The 18,113-nt window shown below is 62.1% G+C and overlaps 3 protein-coding genes across 6 annotated transcripts; 1 reads left to right on the forward strand and 2 right to left on the reverse strand.

The window, feature by feature from the left end:
- Nucleotides 1-518: 518 nt before the first annotated feature.
- Nucleotides 519-5,227, reverse strand: TMEM151A (transmembrane protein 151A). Its single transcript, XM_046644661.1, has 2 exons — nucleotides 5,106-5,227; nucleotides 519-2,875 (listed from the first exon to the last, which is right to left on the reverse strand). Exons 1-2 carry the CDS (start codon nucleotides 5,178-5,180, stop codon nucleotides 1,544-1,546), a joined length of 1,407 nt encoding a protein of 468 aa, XP_046500617.1. The 5' UTR covers nucleotides 5,181-5,227; the 3' UTR covers nucleotides 519-1,543.
- Nucleotides 5,228-7,625: 2,398 nt separating this feature from the next.
- On the forward strand, nucleotides 7,626-11,911 carry YIF1A (Yip1 interacting factor homolog A, membrane trafficking protein). Of its 4 annotated transcripts, XM_046642784.1 has the most exons (9): nucleotides 7,627-7,829; nucleotides 8,513-8,724; nucleotides 8,888-8,992; nucleotides 9,112-9,190; nucleotides 9,516-9,797; nucleotides 10,739-10,796; nucleotides 10,956-11,111; nucleotides 11,539-11,632; nucleotides 11,718-11,911. In XM_046642784.1, exons 1-9 carry the CDS (start codon nucleotides 7,799-7,801, stop codon nucleotides 11,862-11,864), a joined length of 1,164 nt encoding a protein of 387 aa, XP_046498740.1. In that variant the 5' UTR covers nucleotides 7,627-7,798; the 3' UTR covers nucleotides 11,865-11,911. The 4 variants fall into 4 exon arrangements, with proteins under 4 accessions (XP_046498741.1, XP_046498740.1, XP_046498743.1 ...); XM_046642785.1 differs by lacking the exon at nucleotides 10,956-11,111 and having other exon boundaries at nucleotides 7,626-7,829; XM_046642786.1 differs by lacking the exon at nucleotides 9,516-9,797 and having other exon boundaries at nucleotides 7,631-7,829.
- A 406-nt stretch (nucleotides 11,912-12,317) lies between these two features.
- On the reverse strand, nucleotides 12,318-18,109 carry CNIH2 (cornichon family AMPA receptor auxiliary protein 2). The gene is made up of 6 exons (XM_046644332.1): nucleotides 18,059-18,109; nucleotides 14,218-14,286; nucleotides 13,754-13,801; nucleotides 13,387-13,499; nucleotides 13,144-13,287; nucleotides 12,318-12,949 (listed from the first exon to the last, which is right to left on the reverse strand). The coding sequence occupies exons 1-6, from the start codon at nucleotides 18,107-18,109 to the stop codon at nucleotides 12,922-12,924; spliced, it is 453 nt and encodes a 150-aa protein (XP_046500288.1). The 3' UTR covers nucleotides 12,318-12,921.
- Nucleotides 18,110-18,113: the final 4 nt, after the last annotated feature.

An 18,113-nucleotide genomic window follows, 5' to 3' on the forward strand; every position in this document is an offset into this window, starting at 1 on the left:
CCTCTGGATCCATAACACCAACAGCCATGGGGGGAACTGAGCTTTTGGCACAGGCCACAGCTCTTTCTCCCCACTTTGGGCATCGGCCACCACTGCCTTAGTCCTCAGCACGCCCAGCAGCAGAAAGGAATGCCCCACTGGGCTGGAAGAGGGGCCGCTTGGACAATGCCTTAGATGTGATGCAGATACCAGTCGGTTGGAGTCAGCTGCTCAGAGCAACTCAAACTTGAGCCTCAGAGGCCCCAGGCCAGGCAGAGAGGTTCCTGCTTGGCTTACCCTGCTCCTGGGCGCGCTGGAGCCTGACCCTGCATCCCATCCCACAACCCAGCACCGCGCCCCGACCCAGGTGGCCACTGCACTTGTGGTGGAAGCCTCGGACCCACCGCTCAGGAATGCACGTGAGCAGACCAGCCATTTCATACCTTTTTATTTTATCTGCATCTTCTCTGCCTCTTCCCTCCCCCAGCGGCCCCTGAGCGGGGTGGAAGCCCCAGTTGGAAAGGAAAGGACTACTCTCTCCTCCCTGGGGAGGGATGATGTCCCCGGGGCCAGGCCCCTCTGATGAGGAAGCAGGGCCTCCATCGCACAGCAAGGGCATCGTCCAAGAGGCTGTGGCCGAGGCTGAGGCCCCTCGGATGCCCTGTGGGCCTAGGCCCCGAGGGTCATCAGGAAGGTAAAGAGCAGAGAAGTCGGGGGAGCGATGAGCAGACGACACCCAGAGGGTGTGTGTGTGGCTGACAGAGGCGGATGGACGGACGGACAGACGACAGACGTGGACCACGGGATGGGATGGAGGCGGGGCCCTGAGAAGGACCCCGGGGTTACAGGGGGAGCGGGACGTGGGGGGGAGGGTGCACCAGGGAAAACAGTGGAGGCGGGACAAGGCTGTGCTCCAAGAACCAGGCTCCCCGAGAAGGTCTGCCCCGCAGGGCCTGATCAGGGACTGGCCCAGGGCAGAGGCCGGAGGGTGGGCAGGGCGGGGCCTGTCGGGGAGGAGATGGGGACTTGGGGCGGGGAGTGGGGCCCAGGCTGTGGTGCTGCCATAGCCAGCTCTTCAGCTTCATGGAGGCCAGTCCAGCTGGGTGTGGCCCCAAACCACCAATTTGTGCTTCTGGGTTGCTCGAGGGTTGCTCCGGACGTGACCTCAGCCACGCAGAGAAGAGCCCACAGACAGCCCTCTGCTGCAGGCAACAGCTGTCCCCAGGACTCCTCCCCCATCTTGGGCTTTCTAGAAACTTCCTCACCTGCCCAGCCTGAGAAGCCCCCAAGCTAGACCATCTGCCGTGGCAGGGGGTGGAACAGGGTGGTGGCGGGGGTGGGGGGGCGCCATGCTGGGACAGTTCATAGACTCAACCTCAGTGGTGGCCGTTCGCCCCCAACGTGACCCACGGGTCACTGCATTTTAGTCTGTGAAGGGACTCCATCCCCACCCCCACCCGTGTGTGCTGGTCTGTTTTCCCTCCCGTTTTGGACAACAATTACTCAGGCATGGAAGCCCATGGTGGGATGGTGGGGAGGGGCCACTCTGGGGGCCACGTGGGGCTCAGAGCGCACCCTGCCCGTCCCCCTGGCAGCCGCTGTCACCGTGGACAATGAGCACCGGGAAGTAAAGGGCATCCTCGTAGCACGGCGGGCTTTCCAGGGGCTCCGTGTCCTCCCCACGGCGCCCCAGCGGCCCTCCGCTCAGGCTGCGGAAGACCCCAGGCGTGGCCCGGCCCCCAGCCCCCAGGGAGAGGCGGCTGCGGCTGAAGGGCAGGCGGGGCCCGCTGGGCCGGGCGGGGGGCAGCGAGTTGCTGCTGACGGAGCGGCGGCAGCGCTGGCAGCCACGGAGGTAGGCCCCGGAGCCCGCGCCCATGACCACGGCCTCGGAGTAGCTGGGCACCAGCTGCCGGTTGGAGCAGATGTGCCACTCGAGCTCGGTGAAGTCCACCGTGGCCACGCGGGAGAGCGGGGGCCCGCTGGGCACGGCCCCCGGGGGCGGCGAGGTGGCGCCGAAAAGCTTCTCCACCTGGTAGTGCACGTGGGCCGTGCCGTAGGCGGCCACGACGCGCAGCGGCCAGGACAGCGTGGCCGCCGACACGAGCCAGAAGACCCAGGCGCGCGCGTACCAGGGCGGGCTGCGGGGGTCGGCGAAGACCATGAGCGAGTCGCGGAAGTCCACGTCCTTCAGGTGCATGCCCTCCCGGGCCTCCAGGTAGTCGTCCAGGCCCTCGTTGGCACTGAAGAAGCGCGCGCGCTGGGTGAGGTACGAAGCCTCGGCCTCGGCGCTGCCGAAGCTGAAGCATTTGGTGAAGCGCAGCCGCGTGGCCGCGTGGTCGGCCAGGCCCACGAGCTCCTTGGAGACATCGCGCACGCCGTGCGCCGAGTAGTCAAACTCGCCCCGGGCCGTGCGGCTGTCGGCCCGCTCGTGGTAGACCTGCGTGGTGGTGTAGGCGTCGCCGTTCCGGTAGCGCGTGATCTGGCGCGTGCGCCGCACGTAGTGGTAGCTTGTGGCCTTCCACCAGACGCACGGCGGCGCCTGCTGCAGCCGGCGGATCAGGGCGAGCACTGTGTTGGCGTCGGTGCGCGGCGCCTGGCAGGACCGCACGTGACAGTGCCAGCACTCAGCCAGGTAGAGGAGGTAGAGGAGGGAGACGAAGGCCAGCGGGATGTACAGGTAGCCATCGGAGCAGGGGCTGGCTGGGTAGGTGGGCGGCGGGCCCCCAGCCCCGCGGGCCAGGGCTGCCTCCGGCCCCAGGACCAGCCGTGGCACGGTGGCCAGGCGACACCAGGCCACCACGGCGCCGCAGGCATGGATGAGCAGCGTGAGGAGCAGGCACTTCCAGTGCGACTCGCGGCACAGGGAGCTTCCCAAGGACTGTTTCAGGGGCCGCTGCTGCAGGGGGCGCAGAGAGCGGAGGCGGGGGTCAGGACGCGGGTCAGTTGTGCCTGCCACTCTCCTTAAGCTCCGTGAAGGAGGTGGGGCTGCGCTCCCCACCTTACAGAAGAGGCAGCGAGCGTCTGAGGAACCGCGCAGCCCGCCCCAGGTCTTACCCTTCTGGCTAACTCACGGTGGAGCTGCGGGGATTCAAACGCACCCCGCGCCCGTCCTCCCTGTCATCTCTCAGACGAGGGCACCTGGGACAAACAGACCCATCTCTGCCAAGAGAAGGAAGGGCCCCCTGACTGGCCATTGAGAAAACCGAGTTCTGGCCCTGGCTCTGCCCCTAGTTTGCTGTGTGGTCTTGGCCATATCCCTGCCCTCTCTGGGCCTTGATTCCTGGAGCTGGTGGTGTGGGAGGCCAGGGTGGCAGGGGTCTGGGTGAAGGGCATGGGCTTTGGCGCCCCACTGCCCAGGATCCGGTGCTGGCTCCAGCACGTACTGCCTGACTTTGGCAAGGCCCTCATCCTCTCTGGACCACAAAGTCCTCATCTGTAAACTGGGTTGCTGTGAGGATTCAATGAGACTGTGTGTGTGAAGGTCTCGGCACAGGGTCTGGCCATGGGAATAAATAGCATTACTGTTACCCTGAGACTCCTTCTGGTCCTTTGGTTCCACTAGGGACATGGGAGACTTGGAGAGGCTTTTAAAGTCAGTGAGAAAGAGGAAGAGCGGGGGACGGGGGAGGTGTGAGTCTAGGGGGAGCAGATGGAGTGTCGTCCTCCACTCCCCATCTGTGTGGACGGAAGGGGTGGGACACAGCTGCTGGGTGACAGGGGCCACTCCCTGCCCCAGAGGGTTGGCCCACCCTCCCTGGCAGGGCTGCCAGCCTGGCCCCCACCTCACCCTCAGGTGCCTATGGAGAGAGAAGGAGGGGAGGGCGTGGGGAGAAGAAACAGGTGGTCTGGTGGAAAGAGCAGAGGTGGGGTTAAGGGGCCACCTCTCCCACCCCAGACTCACCAGACCTTGAGAGACCCAAGAGGAGAGGAAGTGCCCCCAGCCCAGGGCAGCCTGCCCTCCCCTGCAGTCACCCACCACAGGTGCACACCACCACCATGACATGCAGGGCCAGTCCGATGCACACACCCATTCACACCCCCCCCCCCAACACCGATGTGCACGCTGCCTGTTCATTTAAGACACATCAGACCCTTACCTGTGCACAGGGCACCCCCCCCACACACACACACCATAACCTGGGGCACAGTTGCAGGCACACGTGCACACACACACATACACAAACCCCACAGACCCCCCGCCACAGGACACACACATGCACACGCCTGTTACACATTCACTGAAGCCCAGGACACACTGGACCCTCACCTGACCAGGGTGCACATCGCCTACCCGCACCCCTACTGCAACCTGACACCCACACCCTAGAGACTCTACAGGAGAGACCCACCCAGGGCAGAAGGCACTCATGTGCACTCACACATCACCACTTCACCCAAGCCAAGGGCTCCACCAGACCCTCACTGGCCATGGGACGCTGACATCCCACCCAAGGTGTGGGGAGCACTCACTGGCATTCACACACCCACAAGCACACTACATTCACCCCCACACACATAGATCCGCTCACCACCTATCACCCCAACACCTCACACGGGGCCCCACAACCCTGCAGATCCTCTTCCTGGCAAGAGCTGAGGAGGGGCCATTCTGGGGGTCCCAGCCAGCAGGATGGGCCCTCCGGCCTCACTCCGGGGACAGGGAGAAGGGGTACCAGAGGCCGCCTCCCTTCCTCCTTTCCCTCCTCCCTCCGCTCCCCCCCACAAGTCCCTGCTACCGCTGCTGCATTGCAGGCGCCGCCCGGGCACCTCGTGAGCGGCGGGGCCGGGCTGGGGGCCTGACCCCGGGCCCGGGGGTGAGGGGCAGCGCTGCGGAACGCGGACGGGGACGAGCAGGGGCCTGGGGCTGACGTCACAGGAGGGTGAGGCTGGATGAGGGGGCGCCGCGGGCGGGAGTCGCCTCCTCATCCCTTCCCAGCCGCCCCACCCCGACCCCCACGCGGGCCCCTGGGCCCCGGGACCCTTCTCAGGACGCAGGCTACTCCCATGACGTCACTGGCCGCAGGGGCTCCGGGACTTCTCCCCCTAATCCTGGGGTTCGCCCCTTCCCTTGTCCCCCTCACCCCGCTCCAGCCCGGGCTCCGGCCCCCACCACGCAGCACCGGTACCTCCTCCCGCAGCGGCTCGCCGTCCGGGATGAGCGCGGGCACCTCCCCGCCGTCGCCACCGCCGTCCTCGGGCATGGTGTCCTGGCTGCTCGGGCGGCCCCGGCCCGGGCCCGGGGCATGATAGAGGGGAGCGCGGAGGGCTGCGGCGCGGCCCCGGAGGGCGTCCGCTCGGCTCGGCGGCCGCGCAGGGAGTGCGCCGAGCTGGAGCCCTAGCGCGGCAGCGGCGGCGTTGGCGGCCGCGGGGCCCGACGCCCCGCCCTCCGGCTGACCCCGCCCCCGCGGCACCGGCGGCGCCGCCGGCCGCGCCTGGCACCGCGGGCGCCGCCCCCGCCCCCGAGAAGCCCCGGCTGGGCAGACCACTCCTGGGGGCCCCGCCTGCTGCTCTCGCGCTTGCAACCTTGGGCGAGTCCTTCCTCTCTGGGGCCTGCGTTTCCCCCGCTGCCTAATGAGGAGGGGGCATTTCGAAGGGGGTGGGCAGTGGCGGGGTCACGTCTCTGAGGAGTCGGCCGGGGCCTAAACCCACCCAGACCCCACCCCAGAAGGCTTGCTTGTAGGAGAGGGGTTAGTTCCAGCCCAGAAAGGTGTGATGAGCCTCATTAACTGGACAGACGCGCTACGCTCCACTTAAGAGCAGGCAGGCCGAGGCCAGGACACTCGGAGCCCTCGGCTGCCTGACCTTGGGCCGGCGCTCTCCATCCCCAACCTCAATTTTCCCACCTGAGAAATGGGGATGAAAGGTGTTGGATTCAGTATGCAAGTACTCATCATGCCGTACAGGAGAGTGGGATCTGTCTTGCACGGGAGTATCCCCTTTCAGGTACCCATGGCCCCAGTGCTGTTCTCGGGCCCTCAGGGGCCTCAGACCTCCACACCTACCCCCAGTCTGGGCCTAGCCTCCAAACTAGACAATCAGTGGTTGGGACATAGGGAGCTGCAATGCTATATGGGTTTGGTTTTGGTTTGTGATTTTTTTTTCCCCCTAAGGGCAACTCAAAGACCATTCGGTTCAACACCCCTACCCATTTAAAGATGAGGTAACTGAAATGGTAGAGAGAGTAAAAGACTGGTCCAGGGTTTCACCTATTTATTTATTTATTGGGCACAGATGTTTATTGTGTGTCTTCTATATGCAAGTACTGTGCTTGGCACTATGAAGACAAGGGTAGGAGTCGAGAATGACAACAAGCTCTGTCCTCATGGAATTTACATCTAGGGCAAACTGGTGCCCCAAAGGGAGGCTAGAACCTGGCCTGTGGCCTCCACCCTAAGCCAAGTCAGGCCCTCTGTTCGCTTTGTCTCTCTGAGAGGCACAAGTTGAACTGACTCTGAAAGGATAACTAACCTTTGGACAAGTCGATATGAGGAGGAAGGGCATCCCAGGTGGAGGGGACTTCTGGGCAGAGGCACTGAGACTGGACCACGTGGTTTGAGTCTGGAGAACAGGAAAGTCACCCGGTGTAACTGGACACTGGGCTGCTAACTAGAGGCAGGTGGCAGAGGACCTGATCTTGCTCTCTAGAAGGTCTTGACAAGGGAGGCCCCTGAAGACTGTCTCTGGGGATGGTGAGAGTGGTCAAAACTGGGTGGAGAGAAAGGAGCCTCCAGGATCACGAGTGAGGCTCGGGGGTCTCACTTCGAGATGACTACAGGGCTGACAATGACTCAGGAGTTTCAACCGCAGCTTCAGGAGGCGGATCAGCACACCTCCCCCCGCAAATCGGCTGGACCACGGGACAGTCCACCGAGCAGGCCTGGTGCAGGATCCTGTTCCAACTCTACTACCCAATCTCTGGACTTCAGATCTTCTGGACTTCAGTTTTTCAATATATGTAATGGGTGTGTGTATGGATCGAGAGCCCAGGCTCCCCCGCTACCCCTCAGCAGCAGGCCCCTGGGGTCTTCAGGATGGCTGCAGTGCCAGTAAGGCATTTCAGCACCAGACGACGGACAGCACCCGCGCAGAAAGGAGGGGGTGGGAGGCGGGAGGCGGAGTCAGCATCCGGAGGCTCGCTTGGTCTCGCTGTCACTGTTCCGCCCGACCTCCTATCAACACCTCCCTGTCTGCACGCGCTCCGCACCAGGACTAGGGAAAGTGTGGAGGACAGAGGAGGAAAGCGAGCATAGAGAGGGAGGAGCAGGAGCCCCAAGGGGCAGGGCCTGGTCAGAGCCCCACCACCACATTCCCTCCTAGAGTACGTCCCGCGAGAGAAGCTTCGTTCCCGGACTCCGGCTGCCGCCCGCCTCCGCCGGGTCTCCGCCTGGTGTAGTCGTGGCAGTGCAAGCCTCAACTGCCTCACTGCGCAGGCGCGGAAATAATTCTCAACACCCTCCTACCTTCACCCATCTATTGGCTGCTCTAGCCGCGAACTAACAATCCATTGTCCAATCCAAGAGCGCCTCGAGTTGCTCCGCCTACTGCCCCCCGGAAGTTGACTACCGCCGAATCTGCAGCGGCTAGGGCGCATCAGTAGCCAATTGGGAGAGGGGAGGAGGGAGCCGGCGCCGCCGGGGAGCCAATAGCAGGCAGCGGAGGATGACGCTACGGACATGGCGGCTACGGTCGGCCAGCCAGGGGACGTGTCGAGCTGCTCCGTGACCTCGGCCGGTGCTCAGGGAGCGGAACAGCAGCCTCATTAGTATTCGTACCCACGAGGCGGCGCAGCGGGCCTTCGGGGAGAGCGAGCGTCGCGGCCATGGCTTATCATTCGGGCTACGGAGCCCATGGTGCGTGAGGCGTGGGGTGGGCGGGGCGCGGTCCGACGGGCCGATGGAGGGTCGGCTGCGCAGCCCGCTCACCCTATGGGAGGGTGGCAGCCGTTCCCGCTGCCCGGGCGGCGGATGTCATTCGGGTTCTTGCCCCACGCGACTGTGCAACGCGTCCCGGACTTCGCCCTCTCTGCCCAATCATCGGGCGATGACAGCACAGCTGGGATCCCCATGCCCGACCCGAGCACGAACAGGGTCTGCCTCCAGAACTTCCTTTCCTTGTCATAGCCCTGGCAGGGTCCCTGACCACTGCCCACGGCCTCTGGGTACCCAGCCGTCGCCTTTCCCACCCTTGTTCATGCAGGGATGCCCTCTCAGTTATCTTTTCCACCTAGCAAACTTCTACTCGCTCTCCAAGGCTCAGTTCAGAGATCACTTCCCTTGAGAAGGCCCCCAGGAGCCCCAGCTGGGCAACCACTTTCCAGGTGCTGCCTCGGCTCTCTCTTTGCCTACATTTAGCACCTCTCGAGAAGGATCTTTCACCAAAGTTCTTTCTGGGTTAGCTACCCCGCATCCGGCCAGGGTTTCCCCCTTTGGTGCCTGCGGGACCCATACAGGGCTACCCACCCTGGGGAGGGAGCGGTGGTTTGGGCTCATGCTTAGTATTCCTGTCACCTACTCTGATACCTACAAACCCATAGGCTCCAAGCACAGGGCTCGCGCAGCTCCGGATCCCCCTCCCCTCTTCGATGACACCAGCGGTGGTTACTCCAGCCAACCAGGGGGATACCCAGCCCCAGGAGCCGATGTGGCCTTCAATGTCAACCACTTGCTTGGGGACCCAATGGCCAACGTGGCTATGGCCTATGGCAGCTCCATCGCATCCCATGGGAAGGACATGGTGCACAAGGAGGTGTGGCCTGCCCCCTGGGCAAGGGTGGCAGGATTTCTGGCCAGGGCTGGGCATCATGGGATCCCACCTAATGCTCACAGCAGCCCTCAGGGAAGGAGCACACAGAGAAGCACCCAGAGGTTTGGGGTGCAGCTTGCCCACAGCCTCCTTTCTCCCCTCCCAGCTGCACCGTTTTGTGTCTGTGAACAAACTCAAGTATTTTTTTGCTGTGGACACAGCCTATGTGGCGAAGAAGCTAGGGCTACTGGTCTTCCCCTACACACACCAGGTGAGCTGGCAGGCTCCCCTGCCTCCCCCATGCTGCCCCAGCGTCTGGCCCCAGACCTCAACCTCCTTCTTTCCTCTCTTGTCTTTTCCTCCCGGCCTGGCCGCTGCTGCCACTGCCAGAACTGGGAAGTGCAGTACAGTCGTGATGCGCCTCTGCCCCCGCGGCGAGACCTCAACGCCCCAGACCTCTATATCCCTAGTGAGTCTCTGACCTGGGCTGGGGGACGTGTGGGCACTTGTGCCTTGAGGCACCAATGAGAAGAGAGAGGCTTGTGCGTTGATTCAGCACCTGCTCTTGGTGCTTGTGTACGTGGTGGTCGCTAGACACCAGGTGGATGGAGCAGGGTGACGAGGGAGGAGCCTCCCGGAGGTGCCTTCAGTGCCCTTAGGGTACCCCACTTGGAGACCTTTCTGCCTCTTGACTTGGACCGTGTCCCTCCCTGCCTGGAGCCCTGAGTTTAGACCTGGCCCTGCAGCTCCCAGCTGTGGGACCTCAGGCCGGCTCCTTCACTCTTCTGTAAAAGGCGATAACGAGAGTCCCTGCCTCAGCGGAGAGTTGTGGAGATTTGGTGAGGGGATGTGCGCTCAGCACTGGCCCGCGGGAAGCACACCGAAAATACCAGCTCTTATCATTGTTCCTGCCCAGCCCCCAAGGCCTGCTCCTACATCCCCTCCCCTGGGGATCTGCTCACTCCTTCTGGGTTCCCACGACTGCCCATCCACATGGCACTGGGCAGGCTGCCCACACTGTGCTGTGGCTGGCCGACTCTGCATCGGACTCCTCTTTGTCCTGGGGCCTGCACAAGGTGAGGCCGTGGTGGACACCCTGGAGGAGGTGAGTGTGTCAGGGCCAGCCCTCAGAGGAGTACCAGGACGGTGGCCACTGGGAGTGAGGGCAGCCAGCCAGCCCAGTTGCCCAGGAGGGCCACAGGTTCTTCCTCCATCTTTCACTCCGTTTTCTCTCACAACCACCATGTAAGGCGGGCACTGCCAGCTCCATTTTATATTGAAGCCAAGGCTCAGAGAGACTTGAGTATCTTTGAGGCCACGCAGCTTAGGTGGTAGAGCTGGTTTCCTGACTCCAGACACTGTGCCCTCGGGCGGGCGCATCCGTTCTGGTGCTTCAGGGGGGCAGAGGACAGGACTGACGAGTTAAAATTGCTGTGAAAGCCCAGCTCCCTCTGGCTCCGAGCTTTTGTGCAAACAATGGAGTTAAACGTGGAGCTCTCTGCGTTGGCAAAGCGGCCGGAGCCAGAGCCAGTGCCAATGCCCAGACTCAGAATTTCTGGCTGAGGCAAGGTCATCCCCACGGCCCAGGCTCCAGTGACAGCCTCGCTGTCCCCTGAGCCTGCATTTTGGTCCTTCCTGTATTGTGCATTTTGGGGCCTGAGAGCAATTTGGCCCCTGCCTGTTGGTCTAGGAAGAGCAATGGCCTTGGCCGGTGCTGTGGTTTCTGAGACACAGCAGGAAACTTAGGTGAGCTTCCTAGCACAGGGACAGGGAAGGAGGTGGCATGGTGGTCCTGAGAGAAGGGTCAGGTGGCATTTACACAGGGAGAGGGCTGAGTGGGAAAGGCATCCCAGGCAGGGCACTGGGGAGCTGAGAGTGGAGGTCGGCCATGTTGGGGTACACAGGGAAGGAGGTATGGGGGGAAGGTAGGGGGTGTCGGTGGCCTCAAATGCGTAGTAGGGGTGGGGGGTCTTGGTTGAGGAAACCAGGCTGATGGCACATCTCTGCCTCTTGGCAGCAATGGCCTTCATCACCTACGTGTTGCTGGCTGGGATAGCACTGGGCATTCAGAAAAGGTCAGTGCCAACCCCCTCCCCGTTCCCACCACCTCCCCACTCCTCACCTCCTGAGGGGATCTGTGCCAGGTCCCCAGCCTACCCCGTGCCCCTAGTCTCATCCCTGCCACAGGATGACTGGTTCTGAACTCCCCCCATCCCACCCCGACATGGCCATAGGTTTTCCCCAGAGGTGCTGGGCCTGTGTGCCAGCACGGCGCTGGTGTGGGTCGTGATGGAGGTGCTAGCCCTGCTCCTGGGCATCTACCTGGCCACCGTGCGCAGTGACCTGAGCACCTTCCACCTGCTGGCCTACAGCGGCTACAAATACGTGGGGTGAGCACCTGTGGGCTAGATGGGAGGCTGGCCTGGGGGAGGGGCCTGCATAGCTGTAGCCTTGAATTGTGACCCTGGGCAGCCCTCTGCCCCTCTCTCGGCCCTCTTTATTAGAGGGACCGGCTGTGTCCAACAGTCTCCTCAGGAACTGTGCAGTGTTGTTCAGGAGGTCAGGGATGTATTCAGACTCGCCTGGGAGCACAGCAGAGAAGGGCCTTGAGCTGGGGCAGTGAAGGGAGTCTCAGGTGCAGGTCCAGGGACTGAGTCCTGGGCCTTCGAGATTCATTTTGAGTTTAGGTCCCTGTGGGTGCAGACTGGGGGTAAAGGGCCCTGGTGGTGGTGGGTGGGGTGTAGGCTGGACTCTGGGCTGTGGCAGGTGGGCCACCTTGAGGGCTCTAGCCTCTCTTCCTCCTCCCCCCCCCCACAGGATGATCCTCAGTGTACTCACAGGGCTGCTCTTTGGCAGCGATGGCTATTACGTGGCATTGGCCTGGACTTCGTCTGCGCTCATGTACTTCCTTGTGAGTCTGGGCTGTCCCCTCCCCCTCTTCCCCTGGAGTTGGAGCCTCCCCTCTGGCCCAGCTTCAGCTCTCTCCTTTCTTCCAGGTACGCTCTTTGCGAACAGCAGCCCTGGGTCCCGACAGCATGGGGGGCTCAGCCCCCCGGCAACGTCTCCAGCTCTACCTGACTCTAGGAGCTGCAGCCTTCCAGCCCCTCATCATATACTGGCTGACCTTCCACCTGGTCCGGTGACCCCTGGCCCCCACTGGCACTGATTTTTGCATACATTGAAGATTTGATTTCCTTGGTTTCATTTGACCCTTGTTTCTGAGGCCTGAGGGGAGTTGCTGACACCCCTTCTTGTCCAGGTGACCCGGCTCAGGACTATCTATAAGGAGGGAGACCCAGGGAGGGCTTCCTGGGGTTGGTGACCTTGATACTGCCTTGGAAGGCAGATGGAAGTGTTTCAGCAGGAATAGCTGTTTATCTGTGGTCGGGAAAGTGAGGATGGAAGGGGGCAGCTGCCAAGGAGACCTTGAAGGCCTCTGATCCATCTGAGGGGGTCCCTGGAGGGGTCTGTGGGCCAGTGGGGCAAGCCTGGCTGTGCTGCCCAGGGCTCAGAGGTGCCCCCTATCCAGTCCCTTTGCCTCCCTCATCTCCAAGCCTTTCAGGAGCAGAACTGGGGCCCACATGTTTGCAGTCGTTTATTCATATTTTGTCACAAATGGCCGGGGAGGGGGTGCCGGACTCCTCCAGGCGACATAGAAAATAGGTCCAAGAGACAGGGTAGGCTTGGCTTGGGGCAAGTGGGGACAGGAGGGGGTCTGGAGAAAGAGCCTGGGGGAGGGGAGAGGGCAGACTAGGGGTGGGGGGTCTAGTCTGGGCCCCCCTGCTGAGCCTGCTCATTCCGGGTGCGGGTACCCCCCCACCTGCAGGGGGAGCCTCAGGGTGGGGGTGGAGAGGGGCGGCCCAGAACTTCCAGGGTCAAGCCCTGCCCCTTGGCAGGGCCCAAATTGCCCCCGAAGTGGACAAGGCCAGAGGTCCCACCCCTTCCAGGACTGACTGCCATGCCCAGAGGCTGGCAGAGGAGCCCCTGCCCCTATTTAGAGCTCTCCCCAGCCCTAGTCCAAGGGGAGGGGGCTCTGAAGGCGGGAGGTCCCCGCAGCAGCAGTTTGGGGGGTGGAGAGGAGGCTGGGGGCACCAGTGCCCCCTCCCTCCCCAGGGCTGAGGCCTCTGTGGCCGAGGGGCAGGGCTGGGGGTGCACAGGCGTCCGGTCCGTTCTGGGCTCACTCCCTGGCCGGCTTCCCCCTTAGAAACTCACCAACGTATAAACCATACTGTGGGAAGATGAGGCAGTGAGCTGAGTCCTGAGGAGGCCCAGCCACTGGCCACCCACCCTATCACACCCTGGGTTACCCTCAGTTCTCAAGGGCAAAGGCAGGAATTTGGGGCCCAAGGATTCCTGGGATTGGAGGCATGGTGCCTGGAGCATCCCTTTTCTGATATATGACTGCTGTGGGCAAGGCCTCACCTGTACAGGTAATAGAAGAAGGAGAGCAGGTAGAAGGCGAGTTTGCACCAGGACTCCTTCTGGCAGTAGTTGAGGATGTCAGCATTCATGATGGAGACCGCATCATACATGACCTCAGAGCCATCCGCAGGGCGGTGGAAGTACCTAGGCGAGGGAGGGGCCTGAGTGCCCACCATCAAGGCTCCCACCCCATCCTGCCCCTGCCCCCTCATGTGGCCCTCCCTGGCCAGCTGCTCCCCTCACCTCCAGAGGTGGTAGAAGAGAAGGGGGATGTTGAGGCCCAGGGTCACCCACTCTGCTGCACACAGAAACATCAGACAGAAGAGGCCGTGGATGGAGTATTCTGGGACCACCAGCTGGGGAGTGAAGGAGAGAGGTCAGTGGCCTGGTGCCCAGACAGACCCAAGCAAGCTTCAAGGGCACATAGGGGAGCTGGGGTTTGGGAGGTGTCCACCCACGGAGACCTCTGGGGACTAAAAGGGCCTCTAGCTTCCCACTCCCTCCCAGGCGGCAGAGTGGATCAAATGTCCTAGAGAAGGCCTGGCTCTGAGTCACAGAGAGTGAGGCTAAGCTGGGCTAGGAGCCTCCTGCCCCCAGTCCTGACACTGACCTTCCTCAGGAGGCAGCAGATGCGTTCGATGTTTTTTAAACGCTCGCGCTGTAGGGGAAGGAAAAAGCCGCGATGGGGGAGGCGGAGGAGCAGGCATTGGAGGCGCCCCACCATCCTCCTGCGCCCTCTACCGCTCTGTACGTGGCCGCCAGGGGGCGCCAGAGCAGTGTCTGCGGTGTCGGCGCGGCAGGAAAGCAGCCGCGCCGTTCCCATGGCGACCGTCACCATGGAGGGACCTTCACCCGCGTCTCCACGGCAACGGCCCAGAGCCTGGCAACAGCCGCCCCGCCAGGAGGAACCCGAGCCCTGAGCCCGCGCCAGGTGTTTGCTGGGGGCGGGAACAGACAGAGAAAGGGGCACGGCCGCTGGCCCCCCAACCCTGTCTTCCCGTCCCTACCCCCCTTCGCGACAGATGGAAAGACAGACGGACGGACACACCTCGGCACAGCACATGTATCACTTACTGCCCGCGCTGGGTTCCCCTGGTCAATGGGGTTCTTGAAGTCGGTCCGCAGCTCGTCAAAGGCTATGATCTGGGGGAAGGGCGTGTGCCTGTCAGGGTTGGGGCAGCAGCTTATGGCCCCCCCTACCCGTCCTTCTGTGTGATAGGAATTCATACATGGGGACCGGGCCAGGTGAATCTTGCTGCAAAAGTGGAGAAACTCAGGCCCAGGGAGGGACAAGGCCTGGGTCAAGGTCACCCAACAGTCTGGAATGGAACCCTAGTGTGCTGATGCCCAATTCAGGCCATGTCCACTGCACCTCCATCCAACACATCCCAAGAGATGGTGTCTTCTGTGCCAGGTCCTGAGCTGAGCCCTGGAGCACACAGGCACACAGCCCCTGCCCGGATAGGAACCTCATGCTTGGGAGGGGAACCGTGAACCGCATCCCAGGGTGGTCAGGGCGGTGAGATAGAGGTACAGGGAGAGCCTGGGGTAGGTGCCTGATCCAGCATGGGGGGTCATGGGGGGTGCAGGCTGCACTCTGAGTAGGCGTTTGTCTGGTGAACAAATGGGGGAAGGGCAGTCGGAGCAGCAGGTACAAAGGCAGAGTTTGAAAGAACAAGGGACATTCAGGAAGCTGCAGGTTCCTCAGGGCTAGAGTGAAAGTGAGGTGAGGGGCAAGAGAGAAAGGAATGGTGAAAGGTGAGCTGCCAAGGTCTGCAGAGCCAGACATGGGGGCCCTGTGAGGCCAGACCAGATGTTTGGACTTTAACACAAAAGTAATGGGGAGCCATTGAGGGATATAAAGCTGCAGAGTGGGGTGATCAGGTTGATGGAGCAGGAAGTACAAACTGGCTAATAGTCCCAGCCAAAACATACATGATGCTTGCTCTATGCCAGCAGGCTTTATATATTTATTAACTCATTTAATGCTTGCAACAACCTGATGACGTAGATACTAGTATTATCATTTCCGTTTTGCAGATGAGGAAACTGAGACAGACAGGTTAAGTGACTTGTCCAAGCCCATACAGCTAGTTAGTGGCAAGCCAGGATTCTAACCCAGTTAGACCCCAGAGTCAAAATCCTTAACCACTTTATCATATTCAGGCCAGACCAGTGAGGGGACCGCTGGAGTATTGTGGAGGAGGAGGGGTTGACGGTGATCTGAGTGAGGAGAGGGGCCGTGGCGATGGAGAGGTGTAGAGGAATTCCAGAGCTATTTAGAAGCCAAGTTGCAGAAGGCTTAAGTGGTGGCGGAGTCGAGGCAGAGGGGCCCAACGTGCCTTCATCTGGTGGACGGCAATGTCTTCACTGGGATGGGGAAATCTCAGGGGGAGCAGGTGTTTGAGGGGATGATGGGACAGACCTGGGGGGAGGTGGGGCATGGGAAGAGGGCTGCCAAAGGAGCCTTCCTGGGTCCCCTCTCCTCAGCACTAGCCCTGGGATGAGGCAGCAGGCCCACCACCCCCAAGCATCCTGGACCCCAGACGGCTCAGAGGGAGAGAACATGGGCTTCCTGGAGGGAGCTGGGGCCATCTGGAGCAGCCCCCCCAACTCCCCGTTGACTCTGGGCAGCCGCCTGCCTGCCAGGCACAGCAACAGGGTCCAGCAGGGAGCGGAAGGGTGCCGTCTGTCTGCCCTAGAGCTGGCACCACCAGCAGGTGGCGGGTGTCTCGCCTCCCACCCCCCAGGCTGCCTGGCGCTGACTCAGCCCCCTGGAACAAACAATCCCCCATGGTGACAGCTGACACGTGTCACTCACCACCAGGGTTGCCTAGCGACCAGTGGGGCCCGGGCTCGGGGTCTGTGGTGGGATCTGGGGTACTGCCCTGGAAGGTTCTAGGTCTTACCAATTTGGATTGAGGAGCACACCTCCTGGCCCCAGCCCCAGCCCTTAGCAGGCCTGCTGTGGGTACTCTGATGTAGGTACAAGCCCACTTTAGCAGTGAGGAAACAGACTCGGGACGAGAGAGACCGGCTAAGACCACCCAGCTAAACAGCTGAGCGCGCACAGCGCCTGACTCGTAGTAGGTGCTTGATAAATACTTGTCGAGAAAGCTGAGGCCCTTTCTCCCAGCCCGGGAGCCCCCAAGGGCAAAGCCTGAGTCTCATTCATCCTCGGGTCCCCCAAAGCCGCCCAGAGCCTGGTTCTCAGGAAGCGTGGATGCAGGTGTGTGGACGAGGACTGTTCTGAGATTCTCTAAGGACAGGGACCCCCAAAGCGGCTGTGGGGGGCCCCTGGGTAGGCAGGGGCCTGGAAAGGTGCTTCTGGAATTCCAGGAGTCTTTCTCCCAGGAGCTGGTGAGCTCTGCGTTCCCAGCCTGTGACTCTCAATTCCTTCCAGTCCTCAGAACCCAGCCCCCCTACCCCCACCCTACAGGATCGGCCAAGGCCTGGGGATGAGATAGGAGGCTCAGAGAGGTCAAGATGGACCCAGCGGGGATGGAGAGAGGGAAAGAGAAACAGAGAAAGGGGGCGAGAAAAGAAAAAGCAACTGAGAGACCCACAGAGAGAGAGAGGCAAAGCCAGGGAGAGAGAGGGCTAGAGATTGGGGCGGGGGGGGGGGGGGGGGGTTGTGTTTGAAGGTGCCTGTGGGGCCTCACTCCTCACAGAAGGGGCACAGAGTCCATGGAATCCTGATGTAAAAGAGACAGGCAGCAGGGGAGCAGCAGGGTATGGCAGACGGAGAGACTGGTCAAGAGCTGGGAAGGCCCCGGAGCATGCAGGCAGCAGGTCCCAGGAAAAGAAAGGAGAGAGGAAGTGGGGAAGCCAGGAAAGAAGCAGGTGCGGCAACAGGGAGGAAGTGAGAGCAAGAAAGGATGGAGGTACCAAGGGAGAAACTGCAGGGGGGTAAGGGGACCCCCCAGAGGGATGATGATAAGGGAGGTGTGTGCTGGACTTGGGAGCGGAGGATGCTGAGCTGAGGGGGCCAGGGCTGAGACAGGCAGGCGGCATGGAAGGGATCGGGGCGGGGGGACAGAGGAGAAGGCAGGGCAGTAAGGGGCCCAAACAATAAGCCTGAGGCTGGTGGACAGCTCTGTGATGAGAGGAAGGGAACCGGGCAGGGGTATCACTGAACAGAGGGCCCCAGAGAGAGAAGGGGGAGAGGGACCCTCTCTAAGGAGAGGTGATCGAGATGTGGGATGAGAAACGGACATTCTGAAGGACCAGGTGTGAGTCTAGGCGAGAGTGAGAGACAGACTAGGGGGACAGGAGACAAAGGGGAAAGTGGCGACAGGAAGAGGAAAAGTGGGGAGGAAACCTGGTGGGGGGAAGCTCGGACGCGAGTGGGTAGGGGACCCAAGGCGAGCTGGGTGGGGGCTAGGTCTCTGGGGCCGCTTAGAGCCAACTGCTGCTGGGTCAGGGAGGGGGGTAGGAAGGGAAAGGGTTAATGGGCTCTGCGATCTGCGGGTCTTGTAAACAGATGCAGTTGCCATAGCAACCCGCTCCATCACTCTGGCTGGAAAAACCCACAAAGTGGGGGGGTGGGGGGGGCAGACAGACAAACCGCCCGACGGACAAACGGGGGCGACTGGATGGTGGGGGTAGGAAAAGGGAAGCAGCAGGAATCCCAGAATTCCGCCCCACACCCCGAGGCTGCATGGGGCAAGGGAGGTGGGTCAGGGACCGACTGACATACCCACAGACAGGCGGGGGCGGCGGAGGGAGGGGGCCCGGGGAGGCAGCCTACGATGGGGGCTGTTAACAGGGGCGAACAGAGGCCGAACGACGGGGGATAGCGGAGAGGAGGCCCCAAGTTTCCCCGCGCCCTGAGACCATCCGCCCGGCCCCCTCCCGCTCCGTGCAGCCCCTGCCCCCTACCCCGCCCCCAGCCCCAGCCCCAGCCCGGCCTTACGTGCCAGATGACAAAGAAGATGAGGGAGGCGCACAGCACCAGGGTGAGCATGTAG

The sequence above is a fragment of the Equus quagga genome, chromosome 17 (assembly GCF_021613505.1).
Source record: "Equus quagga isolate Etosha38 chromosome 17, UCLA_HA_Equagga_1.0, whole genome shotgun sequence".
NCBI classification, from domain to species: Eukaryota; Metazoa; Chordata; class Mammalia; order Perissodactyla; family Equidae; genus Equus; species Equus quagga.

Coding starts and splice junctions, on each gene's coding strand:
- TMEM151A (XM_046644661.1), bottom strand. CDS start 5,180: ATGCCCGAGGACGGCGGTGGCGACGGCGGGGAGGTGCCCGCGCTCATC. Junction 2,876..5,105: donor GCGAGCCGCTGCGGGAGGAG/GTACCGGTGCTG, acceptor CGCCCCCTGCAG/CAGCGGCCCCTGAAACAGTC.
- YIF1A (XM_046642784.1), top strand. CDS start 7,799: ATGGCTTATCATTCGGGCTACGGAGCCCATG. Junction 8,725..8,887: donor AGGACATGGTGCACAAGGAG/GTGTGGCCTGCC, acceptor CTCCCCTCCCAG/CTGCACCGTTTTGTGTCTGT. Junction 11,112..11,538: donor AGCGGCTACAAATACGTGGG/GTGAGCACCTGT, acceptor CCCCCCCCACAG/GATGATCCTCAGTGTACTCA.
- CNIH2 (XM_046644332.1), bottom strand. CDS start 18,109: ATGCTCACCCTGGTGCTGTGCGCCTCCCTCATCTTCTTTGTCATCTGG. Junction 13,802..14,217: donor AGGGGAACCCAGCGCGGGCA/GTAAGTGATACA, acceptor CTTCCCCTACAG/CGCGAGCGTTTAAAAAACAT. Junction 12,950..13,143: donor TTCTTCTATTACCTGTACAG/GTGAGGCCTTGC, acceptor ATCTTCCCACAG/TATGGTTTATACGTTGGTGA.